This window comes from Panthera onca, chromosome B4, assembly GCF_046562875.1.
Source record: "Panthera onca isolate mPanOnc1 chromosome B4, mPanOnc1 haplotype 2, whole genome shotgun sequence".
NCBI lineage: Eukaryota > Metazoa > Chordata > Mammalia > Carnivora > Felidae > Panthera > Panthera onca.
Window position 1 is genome coordinate 5838205 of NC_138345.1, and position 14111 is coordinate 5852315.

General features: G+C 44.2%; 1 protein-coding gene and 1 long non-coding RNA gene across 8 annotated transcripts in view; one reads left to right on the top strand and one right to left on the bottom strand.

Moving 5' to 3' along the window:
- PRKCQ (protein kinase C theta) overlaps nucleotides 1-14111 on the bottom strand; it is a 186106-nt gene that overhangs the window by 107804 nt on the left and 64191 nt on the right. For all 4 annotated transcript variants that reach the window (XM_078450471.2, XM_078450470.2, XM_078450472.2 and 1 more), the window contains 4 exons: nucleotides 10538-10700; nucleotides 9143-9174; nucleotides 8961-9046; nucleotides 3670-3799 (listed from right to left, as the gene is read on the bottom strand). In XM_078450471.2, coding sequence (XP_078306597.1) covers nucleotides 3670-3799; nucleotides 8961-9046; nucleotides 9143-9174; nucleotides 10538-10700 — 411 coding nt within the window. The remainder of the gene's footprint in view (nucleotides 1-3669; nucleotides 3800-8960; nucleotides 9047-9142; nucleotides 9175-10537; nucleotides 10701-14111) is intronic.
- Nucleotides 1784-14111, top strand: part of LOC132695113 (uncharacterized) — a 29480-nt gene continuing 17152 nt past the window's right edge. For 2 of the 4 annotated variants that reach the window (XR_009617733.3, XR_009617732.3), the window contains exons 1-2: nucleotides 1784-2137; nucleotides 4658-4743. This is a non-coding gene — a long non-coding RNA (uncharacterized LOC132695113). Of the gene's footprint in view, nucleotides 2138-4657; nucleotides 4744-8983; nucleotides 9240-10706; nucleotides 10852-14111 lie in introns of all 4 variants that reach the window. The other 2 variants (XR_009617730.3, XR_009617731.3) reach the window with 2 other exon arrangements.

Sequence of the window (14111 nt, forward strand, 5' to 3'; positions counted from 1 at the left end):
CTGTCGGTATGCATTTAGACTATGCCATTGCTGAGAGAAGAGCACCGATGCTGGCTCTCTCTGGTGGAAATGTGCCATGCCAGGATAGAAGGTGGTTCACTTCCACTCTAGATTGGAGCCCAAGTATCCCCTTCCCCACATGGGGTGCAAGGAGCTTCCCTCCCCTCTAGGCTGAAGCCTCAGCCTGCATGCGTGGTGGGTGTGGTCTGTGCTTCGGGATGGGAGTGGGGAGAGGGGAAGTGGCCTGGAGGCCATTCTCCCCATATGGGAGAGTTGGGCTGGTTGAACCAAATGATCTAGCTCTAAGTCCTATGATTCTCGGGGAATATTCCAATTTATGAGTCTTGAAAAAAGTGCAGTGAAGGTCCACCCTCCACTTTCTGTGATCCCGTGAGCCTTCCTGGATTGGGATGTGTGTGGACCAGGGCGTCTGTAGAAAGACAGCTACTACTTCAAGTCATTGGTTTAGAAAAATGAAATTCTGCTTATGAAACACTGCTATTACAATAAAAAAAAATCTAATGTAAGATTTTCAAACTCCAGCTGATAGAATTCTGTTTTCAAGTCCTATTTCATTCTGTCAAGTCCATCAGTAGCATTTGTTATAACGGCATTAGGCAAGAGAGGCTATAAAACAACGCACTTTTACTATGACCTGCTTTTTTTTTTTTTTTAATGTTTGTTTATTTTTGAGAGAGACAGAGACAGAATGCGAGTGGGTTGGGGCAGAGAGAGGGGGAGACACAGAATCTGAAGCAGGCTCCAGGCTCCGAGCTGTCAACATAGAGCCTGATGCAGGGCTCGAACTCACGAGCCTTGAGATCATGACCTGAACCGAAGTCGGATGCTCAACCGACTGAGCCACCCAGGTGCCCCATACTCTTACCTGCTTATTAACCCGTTTGTGTGCAAAGAGCTTAGTACAGTGATTGGCATCAAACAGATGCTCAACAACTAGTCTTTTATCTTCATTATCTATTCCAAAGAGATATACATTAAACTATTGAAGTGGAATTTGAGCAGGCTTCAGCCTTTAGTTTTAACTGGCTGACTCTTCCTCCGACAGTTCATAATAAAATAGCATTTTCTATGTAAATATAAACCAGTACTTGTCCCGGTATATTGCATGATAGAACCCAAATCCATTCTAAGTGAAATCTTTTATGTATGACTAAAGCCCTTAATGTAGTCACGATGCTGTTTATAATGGCTTTCTGCCCTTGTGAATTTCAGCACGACTCCTACTGGATGTGTTTCTGCGGGTTGCACACTGGGAAGTCCCAGCTGCATTTCCTTAGTACCGCAAGGCAAAGGGAGGCAGTTGGCGAGGACTCAGCATGAAGCAGTGGGAAGTTTCACTTTGCTTTTTAACATGGTAGCCAGATCTAAGCTTGTCTTGGATGCTCTGGCATGAAGGCAGGCCCCACCCCCACTATGGTAATGTCCTATGTCTCTGTTACTAACCTATGAGGTGACAACTTGATCTCTTTGAGTGCAAACAGGCCCTTTGGACGATGATTTTCATGGGAATTAAAGTGGACAGAGGAAAGGAGACAGAATCAAGACAAAGGGAGGCCCTACTTATGAAGGTGGCTTAGAAAAGAACAAGATAGAAAGAGCAGGGCCAAGGCAGAGGAACAGAGTCCAGAGAGTAGAGAGGGAGGAGAGGTGCAGTCAAGGGCATGGGGGGTGAGGACACAGGGATGTCTGTAGGTATCGGCCAGATACCTACAGAGGGTGCTGGGGAGGAAGGGAGGGGAGAAGAGGGAAGAGGAAAGGAAGGGAGAGTGGAGAGGGGCTGCCTGGCATGCAGGAGGTGGGGGGAGACAGGGAAAGAGAAGGGAACGGAGGAGAAAGAACGTTAGGGAGGACGGAACAGAAACAATGGCTGTGAAACAATGGCGAGGAACCCCCGTAGAGGGTTCTAAGCTCAGAGGCAGAGACAGGCTGTGGGCACCACCGGGCAGCTGAGGCGCTCAGGCTCCAGGGAGGGGAAACCTGAGCTGTGAGAGAGACCATCAGAGGACCAGGGGAGCCATCACTCGTGCCCTGCTTGTTCCATTCGGGAATTACTTCTTGCCGATGAACTCCTAAAGATCCTCCAGACTACTAGGCCCACCTGTGTGCTCTCGAGCAGGTATAAACAGCAAGGTGCTCAGTGGCACTTCTGGGCTACGGAGGGATTATTGAGGTGAAGTTGCACTACATCTGGGTTTTGCCTTCAGTGATGGTTTGAAAGCCTAACCTTCCTCCTGCCTCCACTAACACGTCACTCCAGACTCCACCGGGCGTGTAAACGCAACGGGATTGAGGAAGAGAAGGCTGTTGAAGGGGATCCTTGCCTTTATTACTAGAACAGATGAACACAGGGGAGGGGAAGGGAGGGGAAGGGAGGGGAAGGGAAGGGAAGGGAAGGGAAGGGAAGGGAAGGGAAGGGAAGGGAAGGGAAGGGAAAATAAGATAAATACAGACAGCGAGGCAAACCATAGCGCCTCTCAACTACAGAGAACAAACTGAGGGTTGCTGGAGGGGAGGGAATGGACTAGACGGGGGATGGGCATTCAGGAGGGCACTTGTTGGGATGAGCCCTGGATGTTATATGGAAAGGACAAATCACTGGGCGCTACTCCAGAAACCAAACTACACTGTAGGTTAGCTAACTTGAATTTAAAGAAGTTTGAAAAAAAAAAAAAGATAAGAATTGCAGAAGATTTAACCAGTGGCATAAAACAAAATGGGGTGACCAAGAAAAAGTAAAGTGGCTTCTACCTTTAATCATTCAAAACAGAAAGGCCTCTGCCGCAGCAGAACTCCCTCCTTTTCGAAAGTCTATCTGGCCCTGTTCCACCCCCAGCCCCACTCAAAAGGCAGAAGTGGCTTGTGGGAATCTTTCCCTCCCTCCGGCCTAATCCTGATGTGACAGCATCTCGGTGTCTAGAGGTTATCGCCTTAGCCATTTGAACTTTTAGAGCATTGTGGTGCTGTTTACTCTTTCTCAGGGCAGGTCTAAAAATCTTGACGAGTGCAGAGCTGTAGGCTCAGTCCGGCTGTATTGCCAGCTGAATGCCAGCCTTCAAGGGGAGATCAGAGGAGGGAGAATGGTAAGAGGGGTGGGCCTCTTACTGGGCACTGTGAGTTTGCAGCACGCTTAGGGCCCAGAGCCTACGGTCTCAGTCACAGAATTCTCATGTGCAGGACCATCCATCAGCCAAGCAGATGAGCTGGGCTTGCTCCCTGATGGGCTACACAGAGAATCTGTAGGGCTGGTGTGAGGGAGAGAGGCAGGGTCAGAAGGGGCAGGCTCCGAACACTGAGACACGGCAGGGCAGGTCCCAGCCGGGGGGCCAGTCAGGGAAAATACTATCTTCCTTTCTCCCCAGCACAACAGGGAACAAGAGAAGGGGGACAGGTCAGGAGACTTGACATTTAGACTCAACGGGCTTGCACTTCTCTGGGCTACAAGGATTAAGGTGTTGGGGGTGGAAAGGAAGGAACAGCACTGGTGTCTCATCTTGGGCACTTCACATTCAAGACGTCGGGGTCATCTGGGCCAGCTGGAGAAGTCCAGCCTCTCTCCTCCCCCCTTCCCTCATGCTCTCCATCAAGGCTGCAGAGCCACCCCTTAGGGGGCCCTCAACGGGGCCCACGCTCCTTTCCCATTGGACTCACCGTCGCACTTGAGTCCTTGCCTCGCCAGGCCCCACAGCAGGGTCCCACAGTGCTCACAGAAGGTCGGGCTTTTGTAATTGTAGACTTTGAATCTATGTGGCATGTCAATTTTGAATCTCTCCTTGTGGAACTGAAAAAAGGAAGAACGTGTGACCAAACGCGTGTCCCCGCTTTTCAACTTTGGGTGTCTTGGCAGGCACTCGAGTCCAACAGAGCGCTGAAAACACTGGAACAATGTGCACTTCAGGGCATAAGTGTTACTTGTCAACCCTTCTGGCCATGGCCAAAGAAGGCAGGCAGCCATTAGCTCTTCCAGGCAAGGGCCAAGTGCGTAATATGCAGACGTCGGGTAACCTGGAGTAAGCTGAACGTGTGGGGCGTTCCCACAGAGAGGCCCACAGCTTCAGGAAGAGGGGACTGGAGTAACTTATCTAAATGGGATCTAAGTAAACGTTGCACTGCCCTTCCTATTTTCGTACAAATACTTCCTTTTCTTTTTCAACCCAGAGCGAGTATGCTAACCTTTGGAAGATGTTTACGTAATACTTCCTCTAGGGGAAACACTGCTATGGGCTTAACAGTATAAAAGCCTATGTGTGAAGCATGTCACAGCTCTTACATGTGGATGGAGGGGGTGACAGGCAGGGAAAGGGGCCTGCCAGGTGCTGGGGACAAGTATGCCGCACATATTACCTCTCACACACGTGATATTGCAAATACCCCCTTGGAAGTCGCCTCTATTAGAATCCTCACTTGATACATGGGGAGGTTAAGCACAGAGAGGGCAAGACTCTTGTCTAGGTCGCACACGAGCGAGTGGGCTAGGACGTCTACAAGTCGAAAGTCAGAATCAGCCTATATCCTTTCACCGTTACCCTTTCTCCAACAAAATGAACCTGATGATTTAGGGGATGGGGAGAGGGGAGATGAGAGAGGGATGCTGGTGGTAGATATACAGCAGGATTTTTTTGTTTTGTTTTGTTTTTAGTTTTCTGGAGTTGAAATTATCTCCGTTAGCCAGCCGTATCACATGAACAGCATCAGCAGCCACAGCATCAGGAGGTTTGATTCCTGGTAAGAATACCGATATTCTTTGTGTAAGAAAGAAAGTTTTACCTAAGACTTATCATCTCTCCAGAAGTTCTTAATTAGACAATTCCCTTGGGGATGTGCACAGCAAAGACGACCTATTCATTCACGGTGATGTATCTAATATTACCACCGAGGATGTTAGCCACCATCGGGTCATTAGAATGGCTGTTTGAAATTATTTAAAAGTTGCCTAGAACCTCTTCTACTCATTTTCAACCAAGAAAAAATAATTTTCAGATCTCAGTTTGTATAAACATTCCCATGTAAATATGAACAATTAATGACAAGGTCCAGGCTGGGAGTCTTCTCCCTCAAATCTAAACCCCAAGCTCAAATAGTTCAAGATATGTCTGGGAAAGACTATAGATTTGTACTTTCCAATATGATATTCATTGAGCCATGTGGGCCAAGTGAGCACCTGCAAGGCGGTAAAACGATACACTATCAGTATAAAATACACACTGCATTTTGAAGATTTTGTAAGAGAAAAAGAACGTAAACTATCTCATTAATTTTCATGTGAGGATACCTGAAAATTTAAAATTATACTCGTGGCTCTCATTCTATTTCCAGTGGACATTAGCCATTGAGGTTAAGAGACATTCTTATAATTTGTGATTTTTCCAGGAAAGCTGAAGGCATCAGGTAGAGCAGAAAGGCAGGTTGCGAGGTGGTGATTTGGTTTAAACAAACAAAACACTGGTCTGGCAGAGAAAGACAAATACTGTATCATCTCACTTATATGTGGAATCAAAACCAAAACCAAAAACAACCCCCCCCCCCAAAACTCATAGAAAGAGATCAGACTTGTGGTTCTCAGAGGCAGGGGGTTGGGGGGCAGGGGTAAGTGGAGGAAGGTGGTCAAAAGGTACAAACTTCCATTTATAAGATAGATAAATCCTGGGGATGGAACCTACAGCATGGTGACCACAACCAACATGGCTGGGTGATGTACAAGGAAGAGAGTAGATCCTAAGAGTTTTCATCACAAGGAGAAATCCTGTTTTCTATTTTTATTCTATCTATTTATTATTATTATTTTTTAAGATGAAATTTATTGTCAAATTGGTTTCCATACAACACCCAGTGCTCATCCCAGCAGGTGCCCTCCTCAATGCCCGTCACCCACCCTCCCCTCCCTCCCACTCCCCATCAATCCTCAGTTTATTCTCAGTTTTTAAGAGTCTCTTATGGTTTGCCTCCTTCCCTCTTTGTAACTTTTTTCCCCCCTCCCCCATGGTCTTCTGTTAAGTTTCTCAGGATCCATATAAGAGTGAAAACATATGGTATCTGTCTTTCTCTGTAGGACTTATTTCACTTAGCATAACACTCTCCAGTTCCATCCACGTTGCTACAAAAGGCCAGATTTCATTCTTTCTCATTGCCGAGTAGTATTCCATTGTATGTATAAACCACAACTTCTTTATCCATTCGTCAGTTGATGGACATTTAGGCTCTTTCCATAATTTGGCTATTGTTGAAAGTGCTGCTATAAACATTGGGGTACCAGTACCCCTATACATCAGCACTCCTGTAGGTATCCCTTGGGTAAATTCCTAGCAGTGCTATTGCTGGGTCATAGGGTAGATCTATTTTTAATTTTTTGAGGAACCTCCACACTGTTTTCCAGAATGGTGATGGATGTTAGCTGAACCCATCGTGGTAATGATTTCATAGTATATGTAAATCAAACCATCATGCTGTATGCCTTAAACTTATACAATGATGTATGTCAATTACTTCTCAATAAAACTGGGGCAGGGGGAACCCCCAACACCACTGCTCTGGGAGATTGAGACCTGAAATTCAGTCCCAGCCTGGCTACTTATATTATAGATGGTTGACTATGGAGGAACTACTTTAACCTCTTTAGGCCTTAGGAGAGTCACCTGTAATAGGAGACTGTCCCCTTTCCAACTCTAAATTTTAGGAGATACTCTGCTCTGCAAAAATTCAATCAATTTGCCTTCTCTGTGCCTGCCCCATGGCTGGAGAAAATCCCACACCTGGCAGGCTGGCCCTTCAAACTCAGGTGGACTTTTCACTGTCCTTGGTACTCCTACTGCCGTTCTCTAACCACCTTGCTTTCCCAAGAAAATTCTCTCACAGATCCTTTCTCCTCAAAGCCACTTGCTGCTTTCTCTTCTTCCTTCCCCCATCTCCAGACTGCACTGAAGTAGTAAGCTGTCTAAGGGAAGCTCTCTCACCTTCCTGCCCCCAAATCTACAACCCACTGTCATCTGCAGCCATCTTCTCCTCCCTTTCTGCTACAATTGATGAACCATCGGTCTGTCCATCACAGACTCATCTCCACATGTGCTTTGGACATCTTCCCCTCTTGCCAAGGGTGGACTTCTTCCCTCCTGACTGCTCTGGTTTTCCCTCTCTCAAGCTTCATCCATCTCTCATCTTTCTCCAGCTATGGGAGTACTGCCATCCTTTGGGTCACACCTCTTTCCAGCTACTGTTCTACTTCAGTGAGCTTCAGGTTAGTCTTCTTGATAGTATTAGCACATAAATTGTGCCCATGTCATCAACTTCCAGGAACCTTCAGTGCTGGTCAATGAAGCGGACACTCTACAATTCTTTGAAATGTCTTGGATCAAGGACCCCAGATATCTCCATGTGGTCCTTATTTTAGTGGCAATGACCACAATTGACCCCTTTGCTTTCTGGTTTCTGTAACCTCATTTACTGTTAATATATGGAGAGCCTTTTCTGAACTCTTATTCTCAGTCATTATCCCAAGCTCCTTCTCTTCTACCTAATGCAGTTTTAGATTCCTTTGGGGAATTTATATATTCGGTCTATGGGCTCATATAAATTCCAAGTGCATATAAAATTGTCCACTGATATCTCTACTTGGATGTCTACAGGCATCTCAGGTTGGACTTATTAAAAAATGAAATAGTAATTTCTCCTCTAGTCTTAAATTGTTATGGTTCTGCCTCTACCCCACTGCTCAAGACAAAAACCTGGGCATCATCTTTATTTCCCTCTCTTTTATTTTTCACATCCAATCCACTGGCAAATCCAGTCATTTCTAACATGGCAATCACCTGAAAATCTGCTCACTTTGCTCCGCCTCCATTGTTACCATACTGGTAACACCAACCATCCCCCTTAGGGGAACTTCTGTAGTCACCTCTGGTTTTTTATGTTCACACCTCAACCCACCATTTCCCTACAGCAGTCACCAAGTGGGCTTCCCACTATAGGTCAAATAAAATCCAACCACTTCATTGGGGTCTAAAAACCTCCATCCAATCTAGGTCCTGCCAAGTTCCCCAAATTCGTGTTCTATTTGTTCTCTTGCCCTTGCTGTTTCAGCCTCATGGTCTCATTTCAGGTCCTAGAACATGCGGACTCTTTCCCCCTTGGGGCCTTTTCTGTCTGGAGGCTCTCAGCTTAAATGCTCCCTCCCTGGGAGATTCCCTGACCTTTGGTTTAAGTAGGTCACTCAGTTATTTTCCACCATCACACCCTGTTGGCTATTTTCTTAGCACTTAATATAAATGGAAACAATACATTGTTGTTAATTACGTAGTTCCCTAATTTTATGGTAAGGTCCATAAAGGCAGGACCGGGTCTGTTTTGGCTCTGCTGTGCATTGTCTATAGTAGAGTATCTTTCATGTATTAGATACACACTAAATACCTGTTGAATGAAGAAGGAAATACAGGAAAAGGAAGTGTGCCTGACTTTCCGGGTCTGCTTCCCTTTCCTAGGGGGTAACTTGTTTCCACGCCATATGCCTCAAAGTTCGTTATGAAAGAAACACTTGCCTCTCCACATAAGAATTACATTTCTGTTACATCTCATACAAACCGTGTAAATGCTTACAGGCATTTTATAATTGTTTTCCTCTATTCTTTAACTGTCCCTTCTAGCTCTAGATGCCACGAGAGTCGTTCTCATATAATTGCCCCAAACTGTGTTTTCTGGCCACTTTCTATCATGCTTTTCTGGAAAAGGTAGAGTCATCGATATTCTTATTAGTCTTTTCTTATTCATCCTCTAGTTTTGGATCTCAGTAACAATCATTATTGAAGAGGAAAGGGTTTTAGGGAGATTGACGTTCATTGATATGCGTAAGGATTCAAGCTCAGGCAGTGCTAAAAATTAGTGAGTTGTAAAATTTAATGTCAGGATAAAGAGTTCTCATATTTCAGACAAAAAAGAGGAACTTAAACACATACCATGGTTTCTCTGCTATTGATAGCTGATCCTGTGCACTTAGCTATAACTTTATCGATACACTTCTTGTGGATTGCCGCATTACACTCTGGAAAGAAATGATTGTCGCTTAAGATTTTCAGAAGTGAAGGAACAATTAAATACAAAGAATGACAGTAATACAACAGAGACCCTTCTTACTTACGTCGACACTGGTAGCCTTGTTTGTTCAGACCCCTGCAATAAAGCAGATGTTTGATTTATTTGGATGTTCAAGTCAACAGCATCACAAACATTAAAAGGTAAGCAAGATCTCATAGCTTCCTACTATCAGAGCATTTACTGATCAGCAGCCCTGGTCTATCACTGGCCAAGAGTGTTAATATATTTGTTTGTTTGTTTGTTTTTTAACGTTTATTTATTTTTGAGACAGACACAGCATGAACGGGGGAGGGGCAGAGAGAGAGGGGAACACAGAATCGGAAGCAGGCTCCAGGCTCTGAGCCATCAGCCCAGAGCCCAACGCGGGGCTCGAACCCGCGGACCGTGAGACCGTGACCTGAGCCGAAGTCGGACGCCCAACCGACTGAGCCACCCAGGCGCCCCTGTTTGTTTGTTTTTTAAGCTGCTTTGTTAAAAGTCTGATAGTTAAATAAACGAGGAGCTTTTGTTTTCCCCCTCACTTGTGAATTTTCCAAACCAACACGTAGAGATGAAAATGACTGACTGAAAATGCATCACAGGCACCTAGCAGCAAATTTCTATGTCCTACATGTAAAAAGTCATTGTCTCTCTAAGCTCAGTACGGATGGGTAAAGACACCTGTATGATGGTTTATTTTTTCTGAGTGTCTGATAATATTTGCAATTACTAAATTCTTAAGCTTAAGACCCATTCCCGTGTAACACTATTAGAAAGGAAGGTGATTCTAGTCATTCAGTGAAAACAGTTGGTGGAAATACACCAAAACACTATTTGACCTTTGGTTACCCTAGCTAGGCTGAGGTTGTGTGTTGATGAATGCTCAAAGAAAAGAACACCCCCACCAAGAGGTGAGGAGGCTAAAACCTGAGACAAGAGTCATTTCAGGTCTCTGCTGTCCCATCGCCTTTGCTATGTGCCTACTGAGGCTTGAACTGATCTCTGTCTGAAGACTGCTAAGACACCCGAGAGCCCTGTAAACATCTAAACCTATTAGCTCCAATGCAGAAGTGTTTCCTTTTGCACACATTAGTACCAGCACAGTTGGGCTATCAAGGTGGTAGAACTTTCGACTGTAAAACTGTGCCAGCAGTAAAGAAGTCTCCCTCTTCTGTCCTTCCCTCTTACCCCCAGTAGCCCCCATTTAATCAGAAGCTAAAGTTCTTAGAAATTATTCCTGCTAGAGCTGGCTTCCTTGCTCTCTAGGGGTCACATTATGAAAATACTGTATAGAATCACACTTTCAGCTTCATCCATCCAGGTGAGGCCAGTGAAAAGGCTCATGTAGTATTTATGCCAGCACATCCCACTGAGGTAGAGCCTGCCAGCCCTGGCAGGTTAGGAGGATGGGACAAAATGCGTAACGGGAAGCTTGGAGTAAAATGCCAAGTTACCATACCAGACAAACTCATGGCAGACAGAGCAAAATGTGGGTTGTGGGAAAAAGGTGGCGGTAAACTCATGGCACTTGACGTGGTGGACTTTGGCCTGTTTGATGGCTCCTCGGCGGTGATGCAAAGCAAAGAAGCCTTCAGACTCGAATTCACTCATATCCTTTGTGTCTGCAGGAACAGGAAGGACAGAGAACAAAGTGAAGTTCTGCGATATGGCTGTCACAACTGGGTGGGGAGGATGGGGAGATGGGGAAGGGGTAGAGACGGACAAGGAATTAGGCAAGCATCGACACCAGTAAAATTCCAAGTACTTATTAAGGTTGGTATAGCACTAAGCTTCTTTCTTCAATTATATGATACAGAATTATCACAGGGTGTATTACTATAGGGTTGAAACAATGAGGTTGCATTACTGGCTCAATCCTTCACTCCTCTCTGACTGAGCTGAGCTATCCTCTTTCCATTTTTAAAACCAGAGGTCAGAACTTTCAAGGTATTTATCAACCTCTCCTATTCGCTGTCAATGATGAGTCAGCCAGAAAAAGCAGGAAGTGGCAAATACTTTTCTGCCTGTAATTCTAGAGAATACTGTGGTTACTGACAGCAACTTAGAAATAGCACTTTTTTTTAAATCTCCCAGAATGCTTTACATCTGGTTGTTTATGGGCAGGGTCCAATAGACTGAGAGGAGGTAGCTAGACTTGTGTGTGAGGGCAAAACCACTTTCGAAAGTTGTTTATGCTCTGGTTCCTGACGTCTATAGTAATCAGGTGCACCAGCTACAGACTATGCTGGTCAGTGTAGACAAAGCCAGAAATTAATAGATCACTGCAATCATTTGTTAATGTCTAGGTAATCCTGGATGTAACCTAGTCATTTATATCAAATCATCACATTAATTTCTTCAGTTCACCCTGGGTTCTGGCTATTGGTGAAGGTACTATGGTAGTCACTGTCTATAGTGCCCTATGCCCTGATGACATCTTCCCAAAAGGCTAGAATACTAGTGATTTCCTGGCTGAAGCCCAGACTCAAAGAAAACACACAATAGCAAGGCAGTCATGGCTCAACAGTGTGATGAAAACCCCAGCATGCAAGAAAGAATAAAATAGTAAATAAGAAAGGATTAAAAAAGATAATCATCATTATTGAAATAAGGATAATGAATTTAATGATTATAAGTTCTAAAATTATAATTTTAGGGGTGCCTGGGTGGCTCAGTCAGTTAAACATAGGACTTCAGCTCAGGTCATGATCTCACAGCTTGTGAGTTCAAACCCCACGTCAGGCTCTGTGCAGAGCCTGGAGTCTGCTTTGGATTCTGTGTCTCCCTCTCTCTCTTGCACTCTCTCTTTCAAAAAATGAGTAAACATTTAAAAAAATTAAAAAAAATTAAAATTATAATTTTAAATACCTTGGAAGATTCTTAGATTATTTATTCTATTTCTTGTGTTTATACAAGCATAAAACATGGAAGTTTAGCAAGAGTAAGAGGCTCATATTTCACAAATAGAAAGAATTGACAATATTTAAACCAGATTACTTCCATTCTGGCTAAGTAGTGGCAGGGTCTGACAACACGTTTGATACAAATGTCCCTGACATGATACCTTTTTTTCCACATCCCTAATAGTGGCCAGGCGAGAAACCTATTGGTAGATAATGAGCAGGGGGCATATGGATGGAGACCTCTCCCCTAGGAATCCACCCAAGTCCTAGGCTACATTTTATGACTAAAGTCTTCTCTACGGTGGTCCACAGGTCTGTTTTATGGCAACTCCAAATTCCCCGATAAAGAGCATTCCCTGTAACTCTCTAAAAAGTTCCACAGATGAGACATAATACTTTGCCTAATACTTTAAGGTTAGGTCATGTAAGTTTTCTTATTTGGAACTGAGCTATAAATAATTGGGTTTGGCGAATGAGGGGTTGAATTCAGGGTCACTGAGGCAACTGCCATTTTCCACAAGTTCTGATGTAAGCAGATCTATTTACAACTTGTGACTGGCGGAGTCGGTGGTTTGTCAGTAAGATTTGACTCATTTCTATTTTGGTCCAGATGAAATGCAATAAAGTATAAAATTACTTTTGAATTCAGGCAATGGAAGTGAGTTATTCTGGGAACCCTACTGTATTACTGTAAAAAATTATATGTACACACACACACACACACAGTCTGAGTGTCAAACTAGAATACTGTAAATTTTTTTTAAAGGTCAGAAAGTACTAGAAATAAGTTGACTCCCTTGGTCCTTTCTCTGATTTTCTTTATCCTCTAACCATTTTGGTCATTACAAGAGAGCAACTGTGTAAAAGCTCAGAATTTCTTGAATTCTTCTGGCATTTATGTTTTTTTTTTTTCTGAAGTAAGTTGTTCCTCTGTTTAAGTTTATTTATTTTTGAGAGTGAGAGAGAACATGAGCAGGGGAGGGGCAGAGAGAGGAGAGAGAGAATCCCAAGCAGCACTCTGCACTCTGCACTAGCAGTGTGGAGCCTGACACAGGGCTTGATCCCATGGACCATGAGATCATGACCTGAGCCAAAATCAAGAGCGAGATGGTAACTGACAGAGCCCCAATGAATGAGGATTTTAAAAGAGAATGGAGTGATTTGTGTGTGGAGAGCAGTGAACAACTTGTTTCCCTGTAGAGTAGAAAACTATTGATGCTTCCATTAAAGAGGGTGTGGGAGGCATGACGTTATCTTTTTATTTTTTTTAAAAAAATTTTTAATGTTTATTCATTTTTGAAAGACAGAGAGAGACGGAGCACAAGCAGGAGTGGGGCAGAGAGAGAGGGGGACACAGAATCTGAAGCAGGCTCCAGGCTCTGAGCTGTCAGCACAGAGCCCGACGCGGGGCTTGAACTCACAAGCCATGGATGAAGCCGGACGCTCAACATACTGAGCCATCCAGGCGCCCCGACATGACGTTATCTTAAACTTTATCCAAGACTGAATTCTGTGTCCTCCCCCAATTGCTTTCTCTTCCCATATCCCCCACTCCTACCACTCCTATTATCATTTTCCTACTCTACTTATTTTAATAAATACGGTCAATGTTTTCCCCTTCATTCAACTCTCATTTTTAAAGAAGTATAAAGCACTTCAACCATGCGCTTATAATGGGCATACCCTTTCATCTAAACTGCCGTGAAATCTTATTTTCTTTTGGGCTCTTTATTTCATTCCTATAGCGATGCCCCTAGACCAGATTCTCATCACCTCTCCACTGAAAAAATGAAATTGTGTAGGCTCTCTCCCTATCCAGTCTATCTCCTTTTACAGATCTGTCCCACATTCTGACACAAGCAATTTCCCCCAAATACTTTCAACATAACATGGCCTGCTTGTTATGGGACTGTGACTCCTTGTTGGTGACTTTCCTAGGTCTGCACACTCCTCTTGCCTGATTCAAGTCCTCCAAGATCTATCTTGGATTCTTCATTCTGATTTTAGCAAGGGCCCTCTGATCTGTCCAGACTGGTCTTCCCACAGTTCTGCAATGCATTAATATTTGTGCTTAAACCTGCATGTTCTCCTTCTAGAAAACAATCCCTCTTCTTTGCAAATTCAACTCTG